This window comes from Perca flavescens, chromosome 20, assembly GCF_004354835.1.
Source record: "Perca flavescens isolate YP-PL-M2 chromosome 20, PFLA_1.0, whole genome shotgun sequence".
Lineage (NCBI taxonomy): Eukaryota > Metazoa > Chordata > Actinopteri > Perciformes > Percidae > Perca > Perca flavescens.
Window position 1 is genome coordinate 15,204,621 of NC_041350.1, and position 18,168 is coordinate 15,222,788.

The window sequence follows — 18,168 nt, forward strand, 5'->3', positions numbered from 1 at the left end:
TTTTTATCACTTTCACAAAGCCCAGCGAGGGATGCTTTTCCCAGCTGTTGACACAGGTCTCGGCCATTTTTGTCTCAAAAACAGTGAAGGAGCGGCAGGCGGAGAAAGAGAGGGAGACGTCCCATCTGGCCATGTCCCTTTGGCTTGCAGCCTCACATGATTGTGGTCTCTGTTTAGGAAGGGAAATCCTTTTTGACATTTTGTTAATCATGAAAGTGAGACACTCCTTTTCTTTGGATGATCCCTGGACCTCCATCACAATACCTTTTCCGTCAGGCTGCAGTTGTCATGGGATTTTATCCATCCATCACACATATTTGTTAATTCTTTTTTGACAGGAACACACACACACACACACACACACACACACACACACACACACACACACACACACACACACACACACAGAAAAGACTACCCACTATCTTTGTGGGGGCCTGTCATTGACATAATGCATTCCCTAGCCCCTTACCAAAACCTTAACCATCACAACTAAATGTCTAACCTTAAAGGGATACGCCACCGTTTGTTGAAATAGGGCTTATCAGGGTCTCCCCTAGCTGTAGATAGGTGGGCCAACACATTTTTTGTACATGCATCATTTTAGTCCGGTGCAACACCGGCAGCGCCGCCGCTAGTTAGCATAGCGTAGTGAATGGAATCCTATGTTGCCGGTTAGTATGTTGTGAGTAAAAGTGAGCCAACAAAAAACAAAAAAACAACCTAATTACTTGCAGTGAGACAAAAAATGCATTGGCCCACCTGTCTACAGCCAGGGTAGACCGTGATAAGCCCTATTTCAACAAATGGTGGCGTATTCCTTTAACCCTTACCCTCACCCTAACCATAACCTAATTCTAACCCTAATCCTACAACCAAGTCTTAACCTTAAAACAGCCCTTTAAACTTGTGAGGTCCAGCATTTTGGCCCCACAAAGCTATACTGGACTCCTGGTTTTTGGACCCCACAAATAGTAGTTAAACAAAAACACACACACACACACACACACACACACACACACACACACACACACACACACACAGTAGACCTGGTAAATGCTCCTTTATGGGGCATAACTGCGAGTACATTCCAGACAGCAGAGCCAGCTATCAGTGTGGTTCAGGCCGTGGCTTACTGGTGATGGCCGGCGTCTGCTGTGATATGGCTAAATGAGAAGGCACAGACAGGCACGCGGCACAAACAGCTGATTAGGGAGATGGCTAATTATTGACTGTTGAAAAATGATAACCATCTCCTGCTCTGCTCCGCTTAGGGAGTCACTGTGTAAAACCGAGAGTTGTTCTTGCGTGGAATTCCAAGAGTTTGAAGGCAAAGCTAACTTTAGCTCTTCATGGGGTCTCTAAAAAAGAACGTGCTGCTCCCACAAGAATGCTATTGTTGGATTAACCAGGTTGCATCAAGCAGGCTTTTTGTTTTCCTAGCAATTTGTGTTGAGGCCTGAGTGACCACAACTTTTATTTATGTAAGAAGCAATAGAACACTACCCACTGCTTCAGTTGCCAAGTTTGACCTTAATGGAGAATGAGATTTTTTCTATGGTTGTGTATTTGATGAGTTAGTGAACATGAGACCGGACAGGTAAACATCGGCTATAGCTCCTTCAGCACGTAGCGTCTAGGGCAGCAGCAGTGGTCTGCTCCTTTCTCCGTGACCCAGATTAAGATACGGCGTGCGCTTGTTGACTGGGGTCGATGTCATCAGCAGGGAGGTCGGAGTTCATTTGTCTTTCTTGACAGACCTTCAGGTGGTGTTCCAGTGTTCTGGCAGAAGGCCACACCAACGCTGACCTCCATGAGTCGCGCAATTAGTTACCCTTTGACCCCTCAGTTTCACAATCAAACCCTGAGCAAGGACCGGGCATGCTTCTGCATCCCCAGACCCACTTTACATGACTCTCTGTGTGTGTGTGTGTGTGTGTGTGTGTGTGTGTGTGTGTGTGTGTGTGTGTGTGTGTGTGTGTGTGTGTGTGTGTGTGTGTGTGTGTGTGTGTGTGTGTGTGTGTGTGTGTGTGCGCAGCTCAAAAAGGCACAGATGTAGCATGTGATTCAGTCTGACAGGATGTAATAGCTTCTTCTCGTTTCAGTCTACTTCACGAAATTAACAAAATAAAGCGTTTGGAGGCATGCATAAGAATTTACACCTCCAACTTAATGATATATCTGGCTACTTTCCATTCTCCACTCATAAATATATAAAAGATCCATTAGTCTGCATCCATCTGCTACAAACGGTACATTTCTTCCCTGCTTTAGTGACTATTGTTATTTAACTGCTCTTAACTGTATGTTTTTCATGCTCTAAAGTGCAGTTAAAGCGCATCACTTAGGGCTTATGCAGACAGACACTCAGATGAATGCCATCATACCCTTGAGCCAAAAATATAAATCTCAGTGCAGACTCAGGCTTTCCATTTTCCCTCTGTTTGACATGTGCTGTCCTTGCAGTGCGGCTCTGAACATGCAATTCAGCTGTGAACCTGCAGCTTCCTTCTATTTCTCTCAGGACTGTGTGTTTATCCATCACGATGAATTCCTCAACTCTTTCCGAGCTCTTCAGTGTTGTGACATTTCATATGAACAGGCAGAAAGAAAGCCCCTGAAGACTTTGAAGAGCACATTTCAACACAGAACTCAACAAAAATGCCAACAACAAGTTATGTCTTCATTTGGTGATGTGAAATGCCAGCAGCAAAGTCCTTGTCCGCCCAAGATGGCGTCATTGTCATGAGAATAGAGGCGGTTACGTAACTTGTTTCTTGTTTTGTGTTTGGTTGAGCTGAGAAAAGGCTAGATTAATCATGTAGAGGCTCATTCAAAGTTGGATAACTTACAAAGCCTTCACGAATTGGTCTTCTTTCTCCAGTGTCTGCTGGAATGAGCATTACTCCATCTAGGCTTTTTTAGCCACGCTAGCAGCATGGCTCTAGGGATGGCAGTGTCTCTTTTAGTCATTTGGTTAGTCTGTCGGTCCACCACTTTGGTCCAAACTGAAATATTTCTACAAATATTGGATGGATTGCCATGAAAATGTATGCAGAGATTCCTAGTTCCCATAGTTCATAGTTCTTTGGTGATCCTCTGACTTTTTAGTGCCACCAGCAGGTCAAAATTTCAATGTGTCCAATACTTTGGCTTATGACCAAATACCTGCAAAACTAAAAACATGCTAAACTAAGATGGTGAACATTGTGAACAATATACCTGCTCAACATTACCATTCTAGCATTGTCATTGTGAGCATGCTAGCAAGCCTACACAATTACATGAAAAATAACACTGTGTTTATGTACAGCCTCAAAGAGCTGCTAGCTTGGCTGTAGTCTCTTAGTTAGTCTCTCCTGTTTCAGTTTGTTTGTTGTTATCAGAGGAATGTTTTCCATTTAACTTCATTGCAACTGAAAACATTACAAAATAAAGCAGAAGAGGGCAAGGTGATATTTATCATCTAAACGATATAAAAATGTCTATCGTATATATATTTTCATTTCATTTGTCATGTCAGAAAGCCAGCGGGCAAACTGCCATACGGCAATATTTACATCATTTGGACAACACTTTATGTCCTGATCCTTGCATGTAACATTCATTTTTCATGTTCTTATAAAATGTGAACATTTAATTCACACAGGAGCATACAAAATAGGTTATTTAATATTGTTTATTTATTTATTGAAATTACCAGAAAACATGCTATATTGGATATATATTGTTTATTAAGAAATGAAATGACCTAAAGCAGAATTTAAATAAATTCTTTATATTTTTCGAAACACCTTTTTCACATGTTTTAATAGAAGTGAAAAATTTATATTTTTCAGCCCAACCAATCCTCACCAACTAATTAGAATATTAAGTGAAATGGTTGGAGTTGCTTTTTGTTGCGGGCCATAAGGCCAGTTGCTGGATGTTATTGTTCCTAAAAGACAAAGTGACATAAATGTGCATGTGAAAACATTTTGATAAGCCAAGCATTTCCTCCTTCCAAATCCTTCAGTCTCAGTAAGTGGATTAGTGTGTGCTATTCTCCACCGAGATAGTTCAGCCTACTTCCTTATCTCGCTGATGTTCAATTCAATGTGTCTAGACATCTCAATTAGCAAGAAATAATAAAAAAAAAACAGATAATGGTTAGTGCTTATCTCAGTGTGTTCTTTCTACCAGTACTCCCACCAGCCTATAACTAGTTATCATAAACAGACAACAGTTTTCCTGACTGAAAGCCATGGGCTGATGTTAACATTTTTATTATTAGTGATACATTGTGTTCTCTGAGAAGTCATTGGCATGGTAATGACATCTTTCATGATAAATTAGTATTCCCCCCCTCTCCCTGCCTCACCTACACTCGGCTGTTGCACCAGACTGCTTCCGCCACTCGCAACTCTGCTGCTCCATTGTTCTGCCAACACGCAGCAGCTTTGTGAGACACAAAGCATGTCACTCTCTGAGATAATGCTCTGCAGACTGGGAGTGGATGGGATAGGGATGCTCAGCACAGCTCACCTTGGCTCAGGATGATTTGTGCTTTGCTGTATGAACACGGTTAAGAAGCCAGAATGGGGGAATAACCTTTGGCTCGTACCGTCCCAATGGCTTTGTGTTGCTAATCAGTTACCTCGTTGCTCACGTGTCCGCGCTGGCACCTAGTGAAAATTGAGATATCCGCCAAACAAAAAAGTGCCTTCCTCAACAATAACCACTTACAGTGCCTCATTATGTGGCTCTTCTTACATACCGTATAGAGTCACTCCATGTGTAGAGAGGGAGAGAGTGGGAGGGAAACTCCAGCAGCAACAGCAAACTTGAATATTTATCCATATGGCAACTTGCCAGCATAATTACTGTACTGTCCAAGAGGAGAGTGGAGAGAATAATTGTCATAGGATACTAAACATTACACCTTGTCATCACTTTCATACCATTTTATTTTCATGACTTAGAGCATGTGAAGCTATGCATTTTCATACAAGGTGTTTGGGATGAAATATTGCAATAACCATATAAAGCAAGGCCAATGCCCATCTTGTAGATCCAGGTGTTTATTTGCTGCTTGGCATGAAAAAGTATTTTAATGTAAAAATGATTAATTCTAATCATGTTGATGTAGAAGATTATGTGATCTGGAGGATGTTGATGAAGATACCATATGCAATTACTTCTGTTTCATCATGAGTAACTCCCTTTGCATTTGTCTTTGATAATTAACCATTTGCGCGCACACTTGCATGTCACACTTTACCCTCTGTGTGGCTGAGGGGAGTCCTGCGATGGAGATTAGTTGCCATAAGCTTTATCAGCAGGTTGTTTTCTCTGTAAATACACTGCAGGGAACTGGGAGTGTTCCGTTTCCCAGTCCAAACGAAAAAACCCTCCCGTAGAACAAACTGAAGGGAATGCAGCTCTCTTGGTGCGACAGTTCAGACAGAGGAGAAGCAGGTGGCTGTCATCACTGCGTATAGACTGAGTAGGCGATTGAAATACAAGTGAAATAGTGGTTTGCGCTGTTGGAGGGAACTATTGTATCAGGATCCTCTATTCTGCAGTAAGTGTTTTAGAGTGGGCTCTTAGACGAAAATATATCTCTCAACGAGCTCCATCGGATGGTTCCCGAATACTGTTTCAATTTTACACTGCACAGTCCACACTAATGAGGACTTTGCAAATGTACTGAACAGTGGTGACATTTTGATTATGACTTTAATTGCTCAGTTTTAGTTTTTAAATGCAAGTAGTCATACATTTGCAAAATAGAAGATTCAGAGGAGAGGACCAAATACTAATCTCTTCTTTTCTTTAGCCAATGGGCTCTGAAAATGTGCAAGATGATTTTTAACCCTCTTCCCTTGTTTTCAACCTCCATCCCCTCACCCCACCTTTTCCTCCATCCTTCTGTCCTTGATTTCACCTGCAGTTTACAGCAACACCTGGCTCCTGCCTCTCCAGCTTGCCTGTTGAATCTTTCATTATGTACTCATTTTGGTTTGTTTCCAAAGCCGTGCCTGGTCGGTAGAGAAACTACCTTGAGAGCGTCTCTGAGCCAAAAATCAGCCATTCTAATTAGAGGTGCACAATCGTTGGTGCAAGTGTACATGAACTCAATCCCCTGTGTTCCTGGTGAAAACAGCATAGCAAGCCGCCCGCTGCTGTCTGACGGGCTCCACAGCAGCAATGGGCAGGGAAGTGGAAAATGTGGAGCATTACTTTTTTCACAAATGAGAAAACTTTGGAGGGATAGTTCATGTTGTTCTCTCTGTGCAAGCCAGAGCATTGTTACCTCTCTGAAATCTGTTTCTTATTGAGTTGAAGCAATGGAGACAACATTACGAACCAATATGCATTTACAGTAAAGATTTAAATCTTTTAGTCAGAATTAACATTTTAGAATGTTACAAACTCCAACACAAAAGTTTGTTTAAATGCTTTAAGCAATTATTTAATAAAACTGAAACTTTAAACACAGTAAAAAAAAAATAAATAAATAAATAAAAAAAAAAAAAAATAGCTTCCTGAAGTTTTAACATTCTAACAGTTTCTAAGTGTTGCAGACTGCTTACAGAGCTGTAGCGGAGCCAAAGTAGTGCACTTTTTTTAAATTTAATTAACTTTATCAGTTATCGGTAAAACTAAAAAAAGATAATCTGCAAATTGCCAAATAACGGCCCTGATAATCGACCAGGCCGATGATTGGTCTATCCCTAGTTGCTAAAGTCCCTCACTCTCCCACTGGTGAGTTCAGGCTGGACCTCCGAACAGCCTGACCCCGGCCAGAGTCGATGAAAGCTTGATGGATCTGGGGCTGAGACAGTAAAGGCTGCTTTGGGTCCGAAGAGGAAAGAGAGAGAGAGAGAGAGAGAGAGAGAGAGAGAGAGAGAGATGTTGGAAAAGGGGGGAGAATGAAGTCTGTCTAAACAGTCTGAAAGGGGCTTGTTTTCTTTATGTGCGTGAGTGAACAGGAAAAGGTAATTAACTGGCCAAGTGGCGAAAGGCTGGAGTGATGGATGGGTGTGGTGTAAAGAGACAGCCACACAAGGGGAGACACACACACACACACACACATGCGCGTGTTTCACCCATTCCTCTTGTGTAGAAGCCTGGTTTAGTGAACCTTTTATGTAATTGCACTTTTATAAAAACATGTATGCGAGTCTCATTCTGCTTTCAGTAGGAGAAGCTACAAGCACTCCCACCCTGATAAATGGGTCGACCATATGGAGTGGTGACACGTCATTATGTGAGGTCATTAATGGTTGCAGGGTGGTTTGGCAAAGACTCATGAGTGATTACATCTGTCTCTATCTATGTTTAACCTGAGGGTCAGTGGGATCTATGGCCTTTTTATTTTTGATGGACAGTGACATCTGTTTTTATAGATGACAGAATCTGGAGGCTGCACTGGAGTTTACTGGAGCTGTATCATGGTGCAAATAAGCTCAAAACAAATCAAGTGTCACGCCAGATCTTGTCAAGATTTTTTCTAAAAACTAAAAAAGGTCACAACTGTATTTTGTAGTAAATCTTGTGTGCTCATCCTAAAGGCAGATTTGCTCGACCCTGTGATCGTTCATCAGAGGATGTGTCACTGTGATATTCTGGACAGGTGGGGCTATCATGTGTTGAAAGTGTCACAAAGGGGTAAAGCCTATTTGCATTTTCTGTCAGCAGTTCACTGACAGTTAAAGGGAGGAAAGGGCTAAATCACACAGGGCAGACAGACTGACGTCTATGTGAGCTCCTCACAAACAGATGCTTGATGCGGGGAGACTTGGCTGGTCATTAAAGGGAATACTGATGCAAAAATCTGATGCACTTCTCCAAACAAGGTAATCGTCTGTTTGATCTAAAAACGGGGAAGTTTGTTCACTGTAATGTGTTGTTGACTTTGTAAGTAAGCAGTTTGTTGTCAAGATAGTTGCAGAATTTGGTAATTTTATCTTATCTTTCTGAGAAAAATGTAATATTGCAAAGTCAGATGTGAAAACACAGAATATTCAGTATGCCTCAATTGGTGCTTTCACCTTTAGCCATGAGGTGTTCTTGCTATAAGAGATCAGTCTCTGAAAAGCAAGAGCAGAATCATTTTGGGGCTGTATCTGTCTATCTCACAGAAGCTTAAATTCAGATAATGCGATGCGATGTCTAAATGTAGTCTGACTTAGACAAAAGCCAAATTTCACATTAGGAATGCAGGAAAGGCAGCAGAGATGTTTCATCATTATTTGATGAAATCTCTTTGTGTTCCAATAAAAAGCCCAAAGAGTGACAGAAAAATTAAGTGTTTTTTTCACACAGCCACGGAGGATGAATGAATTCATTACCATAGTGCTGTCTGGCTCTGTCTGAGGCCGTATTATCAGGTAGGTAATGACAGTGTTGCTGGTGTTGCTGCAGATACGGTTGCTTTGTTTGGGGGAAAGTCTTATTACAGGTTTGTTTAATCTTGTCAAGTCAGCAAACAAGGGGCAAACATCTGTTTCATGTGATTTGGTGAGCCGTCCCAGTTTGTGTTCTACCAAAGGCATTCCTACTGAGTTAAATAGCATGCTAGTGTGACATCCTGAGTCATTGTCTTCTCTGCCTCCGAGCGGGGCAGTGGTTAAATTTAATGGTCTGTATCCCAGATCTGCTGCTGCACTAAAAGCTCTACCTGATACCTAATCAAAGTCACTGGCCTTCTAGCACTCCGCTCCTTCAGGGGATCCGAGTCGAGTCAGGTGGCTTGAAGGTGGTGGGAAATGTTTAAAAGGGAGCAGGGGGCAGAGAGGGATTACACCACTGGATGTGTTGCTTTCATCCTGGGAATGTAATCTGTCTTAATGCCCTGTGCTCACCTGGGGCAAGGCCAGCAGCTGTGCTCGTTTTTCTCCTGACTTGTTTGTCATGGTGAGCCAGGCTAACTGTGGGAAAGCAGGCCTGCTGGAAGCTCTCGTCCTCACCCTGTGATCTGGACGGGGCCCTTGCAGTTTATTGGGGGGCCAATCCCTTTGAGACTTATGGAGACGGCGTGTGGTTAGGGTCAACACTGTCTCAGGCCAAGTAAACAGAGATCGGCTCGGTCGCATCCTTACAGGGAAGCAGAGGCAGGGAAAGTCAGGAATTGAAAGGGCATTAAGTTTGGCAGCTGCTGGGCGGTCTTGACTTTACAAGAAATGCTGTCATAGGAAGTACTCAAGAATTGTAATGTGTAAACAGGACTGGTGCTGGTGAGAACAGAGTTCAGTGAGGACAGATATAAAGCAGCGTGGTGTGACTCTTATAGAGGAATGTTTCCATTGCTGGTAGAATAATAAAAAAGAAACCTGGAAGGCAAGGGAGGACAGAAAGGAAGACTGAGCAATTTAATCTTAAAGTCAACTTTCTGAACAGTTGCAATGAACACAGAGGATCGAAGAATATTGAAAGTGTCATTGCTAAAATGCCGGTTCTGGACTGATTCTGGGGGAAATTGCACTATGACTGATGTTAGAAATAAATTCAAACAGAATGCCACAGATTGCCAGCAACTGTAAAATGGTTTAGATATGAGCTGACAAACTGCAGGCTACCAGTATGTCAGAACTTTTCACTTTATTTTTTTCTCATCATAGATTTATTTATTTCTCTTTCTGCCACTGTAGCAATGGGTCCCAGCGAGCTTTTATGTCCGGGGAATATCTGTTGGGTTAACTGGAATAGAAAATCTGGCTTCCCAGGGTATTTTACTTTCAATGGAGCGTGCCTAAAAGTCGAGCCTCATGCATTTCAAATCAGTATGACCTTCCCTTGATTTAAGTCGGCTTGCTGTATCTGACCTCCACATCAGAAGTACATCAGAAAGTGAGAACAGTCAGAAGGCAGTTTCACTTTGTCTGGTTAGAGAAAATGTGTATTGGCGAGACGAGGTAAATGAGGTGTGATTTGGGGAAGAATCCTATGTGTGACTTTGCGTTTGCGCCCTAAGGAGGCCTGGGAGAGAAATCATGCACATCTTTCTGCCTGTCTCCTCATCCATATAGTAAGTAGTTACGGCTGAGCTTGTTTCCATCAGCCTTTAGGCATGGGCTGTCTGTGATGACACTCTCCATCAACCCAGAGAGATAGTCAGTTAGTCGGGTGGCTCTCTCTCCTGCTGCTGCTGCTGCTGCTGCTCTGGTTTTCATCACAGCTAGTGGGAAGGACAGTGACAAACTTAGGTCTCTAAGGGCAGTGAAGGGCTCATTCCAAAGGCAGGGCTTTCTCTCCCCAGTGTGCTCAGCGCACCTCCTTTCCATAATAAGGCCATAGCATCTGACTGCATTTGTCCCCAGAGTTTAATAAAGATCAGCGCTGACAGGCAGTAAACCAACACAACCACCCACAAGCCTCCAGGCAAGGGCCACAACCCCGGCCTACCTCCTCCCACTTCTCTTTCTCTCTCTGTCTTCTTATCCTCGCTCGTGCAGTTTAACTCTCTCGACGGATAAACCTCGGGTTGAAAACCAAAGCCATCTCCCACTCGTACAGAACAATGGCCGAGGAGTCAGAGCCCTGACCACGCCTCTCGGAAACGCTTTGAACATTTGGTTTGTGTGTTGATGCCATGCATTACATACTTCTCCACAGCAGTGCTGCTCTTCACACCTACTTGCACCTGTCAGTAATAGATCATATTGATGATAAAAGGAACAATATGGCTTCAGCGGACTGGGTGCACATATGTTTCATGCTTTCGACTTCATGCGTACGCACAAGCTCACTTGAACGTGGTAGCACAAACATAAGAGTAAACTGTTTAAGCTTGCAACTACAACGTAACTTTTTCAGCAAGCTTTACTGTATTAGATTTGTATATTTTTATATCCAAACCTACATTCTCTGAGCGATGTGTGAAATATCTGCTGATCTTGATGTCCTCTTTTGGTATCCTCTGCTCCGCCTCTCAAGTGCCTTACCGAGATGGATTCTGTGGCCTTCCGTTTCATCACACCCACATCATTCTCCTCCGCATCCCCAACATCATCATCATCCTCATCATCAGCAGCACCATCACCCTCCTCATAAGCCTTGTGGCCCTGACCCTTTATTCACTCCACTGGGCATAAAGACAGCTTTACAGGAGAAGCCCCGCTCCCTAACCTCCAGAATCCTAACTGAATAGCAGATGGGCTCAGCTTTGTGTCTTTTTATTAGCTCCCCTAAATCAACACCTAACAATGCATGGGGGGAGAGAGAGAGAGAGAGAGAGAGAGAGAGAGAGAGAGAGAGAGAGAGAGAGAGAGAGAGAGAGAGAGAGAGAGAGAGAGAGAGAGAGAGAGAGAAATAAATTGATTTCTTCCATCTACCAGTGCCTCAAGGTGGGTAAGGGGTGGTTGGAGGGTAAAGGGTAAGGGGTGACTGGTTATGACTTTGCTTCAATTTCCTGTCTAGGAAGCATGTACACGAAGCCAGACTACACTATGAAAATAGCAGCCAGAGGTGGGTTTTTTTTAGCTCCAATTTGTCGTGGACTCTTTCATCTTATTTCAGCAGAACTGTCCTGTCTTGTGCATAAATATCATGCCTGAGCGTAACGATAGAGATTGTCCACGTTCCAGGATCTAGCTGCATTAGATATCATTTTTTTAAGCTCTATCATAGCATCGTATTTCTATTATAAGCTTCTTACATTTAAATCCATTCCTCACTATAGCATCAACTTTTCACTTGCACTTGATCTACCATTGGCCCATCTTTCATTGTGAGATTTATGAGATTTTCTACATTCTGAGTGTATTTCTTACTTGTGCTTGCGTCCTGTCCGTGCCTGCCCATGTGTAAAGTGAGTAGCCAATATAGTAAATCATTAACCAGAAGCACTTAGTCAGCAGCAGGCCAGCCCGGTTACAGTCCTATGCATGATTGTCCTTTAAGTAAAGTGATGATATGGAGATTATGCTTATCCGTCATTTAGTATAATTGTGTGGATACCACTTTATTGTCCCTTTTTGAGAATAAGGGAAATGTACAGATGATCCATTTTCTGTAAGGCTGTAGAAAGGTTGCATGATCATACTGTTATTTCTATGGGTGTTTGCAGAGAAAGGTCATCTAAAAGTCTTTGTATTGAGCTGCTTTCATGGGGAGGAGATTTAGAGTCCCTCAGCCTAACACTGTGGTCTCTGGGTCTATTGGGTTAGCTGTATTAAGTGGCACTGCATTAGGGCAGAGGATTGCTGTTTCCCCACTGCTTCACTTCTCCTGATCACCTCGGAGGTTCCACGGAGCAAAGGCCTCATAAACATTTATGTATGGGCTATGGGCTCCTGGCTTAGGCCAAGACTCCACTGGGCATAAGCCTAGTGCCCCTTTATGCCTCTTAAGAGACTGTTGTCTGTGTGTGTAAGTGTTTGTGTGAGTGTTTGTTTCCCTAAAACACAGAGAAAGTTATGTTCCACCCTCACTTAGGATTTAAATAGTTCATTGATAGCTCAGCGTGCCTCCAGCTTCCTGGAGGTATTGTTTTTTTTCACATTTTAGAAGCGTATCATATGTTTTCATGCTGGGACACTTATCATATATAAATTGTATGGCTTTGGGCACTAGAGTCCCCTCAGCTGTTATTTTCTTTTGTCATTCCTCCCAAGCAGAGACAGACACCCTAGAGAGCCTTCTAAGAAACGAAGTGAAAGGAGAAAACTCTATACCCCCCCCCATTACTAAAAGCACTAATAAGCTGAAATCAGCTTGGCCCTCTTATTTTTAAAGCTTCACAAATAGAAGACATTTTACTTGTTTTTGGTTGCTCTTAGGAATGTTGCCGTGGGATCTTCAAGTAATCCTTCCAAGCCTTATTTCAGAGTTGTCTTCTCCTGTTTGGCTTGTTTCGTCTCAGTTCCCCAGCACACACAGTGAAATGAGCACATGCCTGGTAAACCATATCAGCAGTCTTAAGTTGCATGCAGGCGAAGCATCTCAGTCTAAACAAACAACCATCCCAAAAAAGAGGAAGTGGTTAAAGCAGGGGTGTGAGGGTCCCGGAGGGGCAGTCGGGGACCACACTGCTAGCAGACCACTGATGTGCCTGGAAAATGTGAACAACATACAGGAAATCCTTTCAGAAGAACAGATAGTGAGATATGCTCGAGATCAACTTGCTACATGCATAGAGTTGTGTTAAAGCCCCTCTCTTGTGTGTGTTTACTCTGCAGGACCCTGGATATGCAACCTTCCTGTTTGAGCAGCTCCAAAGACCTGGGAGCCATGATGCTGGTGTCAGCTGTTGCCAGGTGTGCTCCACACCTCTCCACCAACTGAGGCAGGAGGCCTTGCAGATGCTCCATGCTCCCATTCTCACACTCAGCTCAGACATGGCAGCCCTGCCCACTACATCCTTCTTACCACAGCCTGCTAGATACACTGTGTCGTCCTCCAGTGTCCATGCAAAACAACTGTCCAAAGGACAAACAGCTGCCCACTCTGTCCTGCCCTTAGGGGAGAGGCACAGGGTGCCAGGCTGGTCCCAGAGCCCCTCTGTCACTTCAGGGCCTAAGACAAGTGTCCAGGTGACAGTGGCAGGAGGGCAGATCAGTGGATCCCTGAGCTCCGTCACCATTCAGGCACAGCAGTACCTCGAGGGCATGTGGAGCATCTCCAGGGTCAACAACTTTATCCCTCAGCCTAAACCGGTATGTCTTTAATGTGTCCTTTTCAACTTCGTATTACGTTTTATGCATTTTCATCCCTTTAGAGTGAATTTAAAATAATTTCAACAGTAGAATGAGTATACATTCCTTGAGGGCCAAATAGGGTTACAAAGCATCAATACATTTCTGGGAAATTAGTCAAATGAAATTAATTACTAGGTTTTATGGCATGTTTTGGTTAAAAGTATGCCTTTATTATTTAAAAATGTGACCAATAATTTGTAACCAATTCCTCCTACTACTCTTCTCTCACTCAGCACTGACTGTCAGACCGCCCTGCGCACCACACACACACACACACACACACACACACACACACACAGACACACCTGCATTTAGGATAGGTTATGTTACAGAAGACTATCGCTTTCACACATATTATGTTATTGTCGAGCTTCACATACTGTAGGCCTACATTATGACAGGCTTACGACAAAATTATGATGCGACAAAGTGAGACAGCCTTTCGGCAGTGGTGGGTGGAGTACTGAAAATCTTTGCTCGAGTTGCTGCAAATGTATCTTTAATGTATCAGATTGTTGGTGGTGCTCCGAGATGCATATCGCATTGGCCTCAGACCGGAGATGCGCATCCCTATAAAAGAGATACAGACCTGCAGAGAATTTGTGAGTTAGAACTTTGCAGGACTACTGACCTCTCATTCCTCAGTAGTCAAGGAGTCTGAGTGGTCTGGGGTCAGAGGTCATCGCAACACTAATCTGCTGACCTTCTCCTCAAGGGCATTTCAGATGACCACCCCACAGCGTCACCATAACTCTTCTCTCATGTTGCACAAGCATTAGTCTGTGCTTCGTTTGATGTCTAAGATACTTAGGTTTTCCCTTGGTGTCATGGGATAGATCATGCTATACCTTGTTTACGACTTTAAATAATGTACTTGCACATTTACACAAGTGTTGACAGTGTTTTACTAGCATCTTGGAGCATATTTCTGGCTGCTGATATGAAGCTTTTACTGACGAGTCTTTTCCTGCATAGATGGAGGCATCTGGTCTCAAACCTCTGTGGCATTCTTTAGGCAAACTCAGGGTACAGACCAAACACCATACTAACATCATCTAGTCCTTGCACTTTATGCATCCCATCAGATATCTTGTATAAACTGTAATCTTGCCATTTGTTCTGAACTGCAGTCTGTTACGGGTCTTGGCAGTGTTATTCCTTCCTTTCTGCTTGACAATTGAAGACGGATTTTCACTCCTCCCTTTTAATGTCAACAAGTGCCTTCAGAGATGGTTTATGGGAGGACATCAAAAGCTTTTAACTGCATGTACGCAATCTAGGGCAAATCAAACGGCTTGGCACAGAAGGGAGAGGCTGACTTGTGTTCTCCATCTGTGTCTAAAAGCAATTAGTGGCCCTTGGAGCTGGGGTGAGTTGCTCAAAGCCACATAGCTGAGGCTGGGGCCCTCCTTGGATAGAGAGAAATGTCCCTTCAGGACAGGAAGTACAAACACAGTAGAAATGGGTGTTATTTTCTCAACCTTGTTTCTTTCATTAAAACCAGATCCTTCAGCATGACAAAAACCCACACACACTTACGAGGATTGTAAGTTACGCTGTGCCGAAAGGCACAAGCTTCAATTCATGATTCCCTCTTGGTTTCTCTGTGGGGAAAGCATGCGCTGTAGTTCAGACATTGGAGCCGAGATGGACTTTGTGTGTGTTAGACAGAAATCCTGTCAACCAGGGAGCCTGGGGCGCTCCCACACACAGCCCATTATAGGGCACCTTCATTCCCCCATTTGGGAAAAGGCTCTGGTTAACATCTGGAATGATGTGTGTGATTGTGGTCGTTGGAATTGAAACTATCTGGCTCCCTCTTTGTAATTGGCTGATACTGGTTCATATGAGTGTAGCTGCCTTGAATTGAGCAAATGGCACACAAATTCACTTTTCTGAGGGAGTCTGTTGCAAAACCCCAACTTAGATAAGCTCCAACTTCACAATTGCTGAAGCTATTCCTGGTTTTATTAGCTGTTTAAATAAAGGTAATCCAGAAAAACACATTGCAAGCAGTGTATGCTACTATTTAAAACAAGAAATTGATTGACCCAAATCTGTGATTCTCCCTTTGCCCCCAAAAACCCACAACCGTATGTGCGCTAATCTATAAAGACCAAGTGCTCTTCACCCATCAGGGTCTCCGTTATTGGCCCACTGGTTGCCTGCTGCCATTGCCGGCTCCATTGCAGGCTCCAATTTGAAGCCCAGCAGATGATCTTGGCTGCTGTTTCTTTAGTGCAGCTGTGCTCGCTTGGCAATGGGCCACAGAAAGCGACGATGACAGGAGAAGAAAAGAATACAGGAAGGAAAGGGAAGGAAAAGTCTTGCCAAATTAGGAAACCTTTACAAAAAAGGCAATTATGTTTTTGGTATTTGCTAATAGACAGTGGACATTTTCTGTCCAAAGAGAGAGAGCTAAATGTCAGAGTGTTTTACTTGAGTCCTTTTCTCACATGGCAGGACTTCAGTATAGTTAGAAGTCGATTCTCCCCTCAGTTGGATTCTATTGGTTATAGAGGCCACCTAAGCAGGACAGCCAGATTAACACAAGGCCTATTTCACTTCAGCAGTAATCGTCTGTTGACCGCTGGGATCAAAGGTCACGGGGGAGTCCTGGTACTCTCAGCGGCTGAGGAGAAGATGGTCTGCTGATATGGTGCTGGCCTACGCTGCTCACTTCAGGATTCACAGGAAGCACTCTCCAAAACTCTTTTTTTCTCTCTTTCGATTCTCCCCATTATGTTCAAATCTCTCTCGCTTTGTCTCTTTCCCCCTCCCTTTTCTGCCTTTTCTTTCGAGTGGCACACCAAGGCAAAGGGATCAGGGAGAGCTGGGGGTTAAAGGGTGGAGGGCAGCTCATTACTGGCTTTTGGTGCAAACGGGCGAGCACACATGACTCCACTGACACGGCCTAATTACCTGACCAGGGGATAGATCGCTCTTTTCAGCCAGGATCAGGGCCAGTCCAGGTCCAAGGCTACAGAGAGCAGCTTGGCTGAGGGGCTTAAGTCCCCAGTCATAATACCATGGGGAATACTCTTTGATAGGCACTGCGATGAGCTCAAGTGTGTGTGTGTGTGTGTGTGTGTGTGTGTGTGTGTGTGTGTGCACCTACAATAGATGTGTGTTTGAGTCTATAGTTTATCAATTTTGAAACCACACCCCACCTATGACAGCTGTCCCTGTATGCTTCAGAAATTCACTGTCACTTGATTTTAAAACCGACACTACGCCGTATCAATCAGTGACAGATTTGATGAGCTACACACATCAGCTTCCTGTGCGGCTGCGTGTGAAGTGCTCTAGTCTTTCGTGCCAAAGTGTAATGGGAGTTCCTAACTTGTCACCGACACCAGCATAGTGTGAGGCTTTCCGCTCTGGCATCTGCACGAGGATCTGTATTTGGCTCATTTCAGTTTGCAGTCAGTTTTTCTTTCCATGGGGTACTTCTCAAGTCATAACTTCACATTCCGCAGCTTGATATCAGACTTAACCTCCATGGTAAAGTCTCAAGAGAGCAAATCCAGACCTCTAAAACAAGGCTATGATTCTTAACTCTGATAACAAGCTCAAAAGGAAGAAAGTGGGAAAGTGGGAATTCATGGAGAAACTGCTGGTCCACCGTTTGACAAATGCTCAGTGAAGTTTTTCTGGGAAAACATAATGTGCCTGTGCTATAATATAGCAACAAATTGTACTGCATGTAAAGCTAACAGTGGCGGCACTCTGCAGAGCAATAGCCAAGCCTCTTATGTGAATGTCAGAATGTACGTATGTCCTCACATCCTGAAGTATAGCATTCACATGTCAGGCTTGGCATATAAATAGTGCAGCTGTCAGCCCGTGTTGACAAATGGCAGATAATAGAAGGCCAGACACTTTATGAAAAAGACTGTAAAGGATGTTATTTTAGTTGCCAAACATGAATCTGGGACAAACACTGAGGTGGTAAATATGCAGAGGGCCTGTGTTATAATACATATCCTGTCAAATGGAACTGAGGCTTCAGCGCTGTGTTGTGCTCAATTTAAGGTTGTTGCTGATTACACAATGTTCATGTGTCAGTGTTATAAATGTTTTTAGGAAAACTTTGGCCTTTATTTATTTGATGCTGAGAAACCACAGAACCGGTTCTTGTCAGCTGCTATTGATCATAGTCTCGCTGGATAAACTAGCGGCTCCGGGGAGGATTAACCTTTTGTCAGTATGGTGACTCCAGCTGAAGCGTAGTCTCGGAGTTGGCTTTTTGGCTTGTTTAATTAGCTCTCTTCACTCCCTCAGTTGGACTACGAACAATCAGTGAACCACTGCAGGCTCCAGAGCTCCAGCCAAACCTTTATGCTCCATCTCCACTAAGCTACACCAGTTTTAGCTTCACCCTTAAACAGAAACACAGGGCTTGAAGGCTTAGTGTATGACTGGCTTCTATTTGTTCTGGACTGTTCATCTGTAGGTCTGTGTTAAAACCTTTTCAACCATAATC

General features: G+C 43.5%; 1 protein-coding gene across 1 annotated transcript in view; it reads left to right on the forward strand.

Moving 5' to 3' along the window:
* Nucleotides 1-18,168, forward strand: part of kif26ab (kinesin family member 26Ab) — a 69,663-nt gene that overhangs the window by 15,811 nt on the left and 35,684 nt on the right. The window contains exon 3 of the mRNA XM_028566399.1: nt 13,164-13,640. Within this exon, the coding sequence (XP_028422200.1) occupies nt 13,164-13,640 (477 nt within the window). The remainder of the gene's footprint in view (nt 1-13,163; nt 13,641-18,168) is intronic.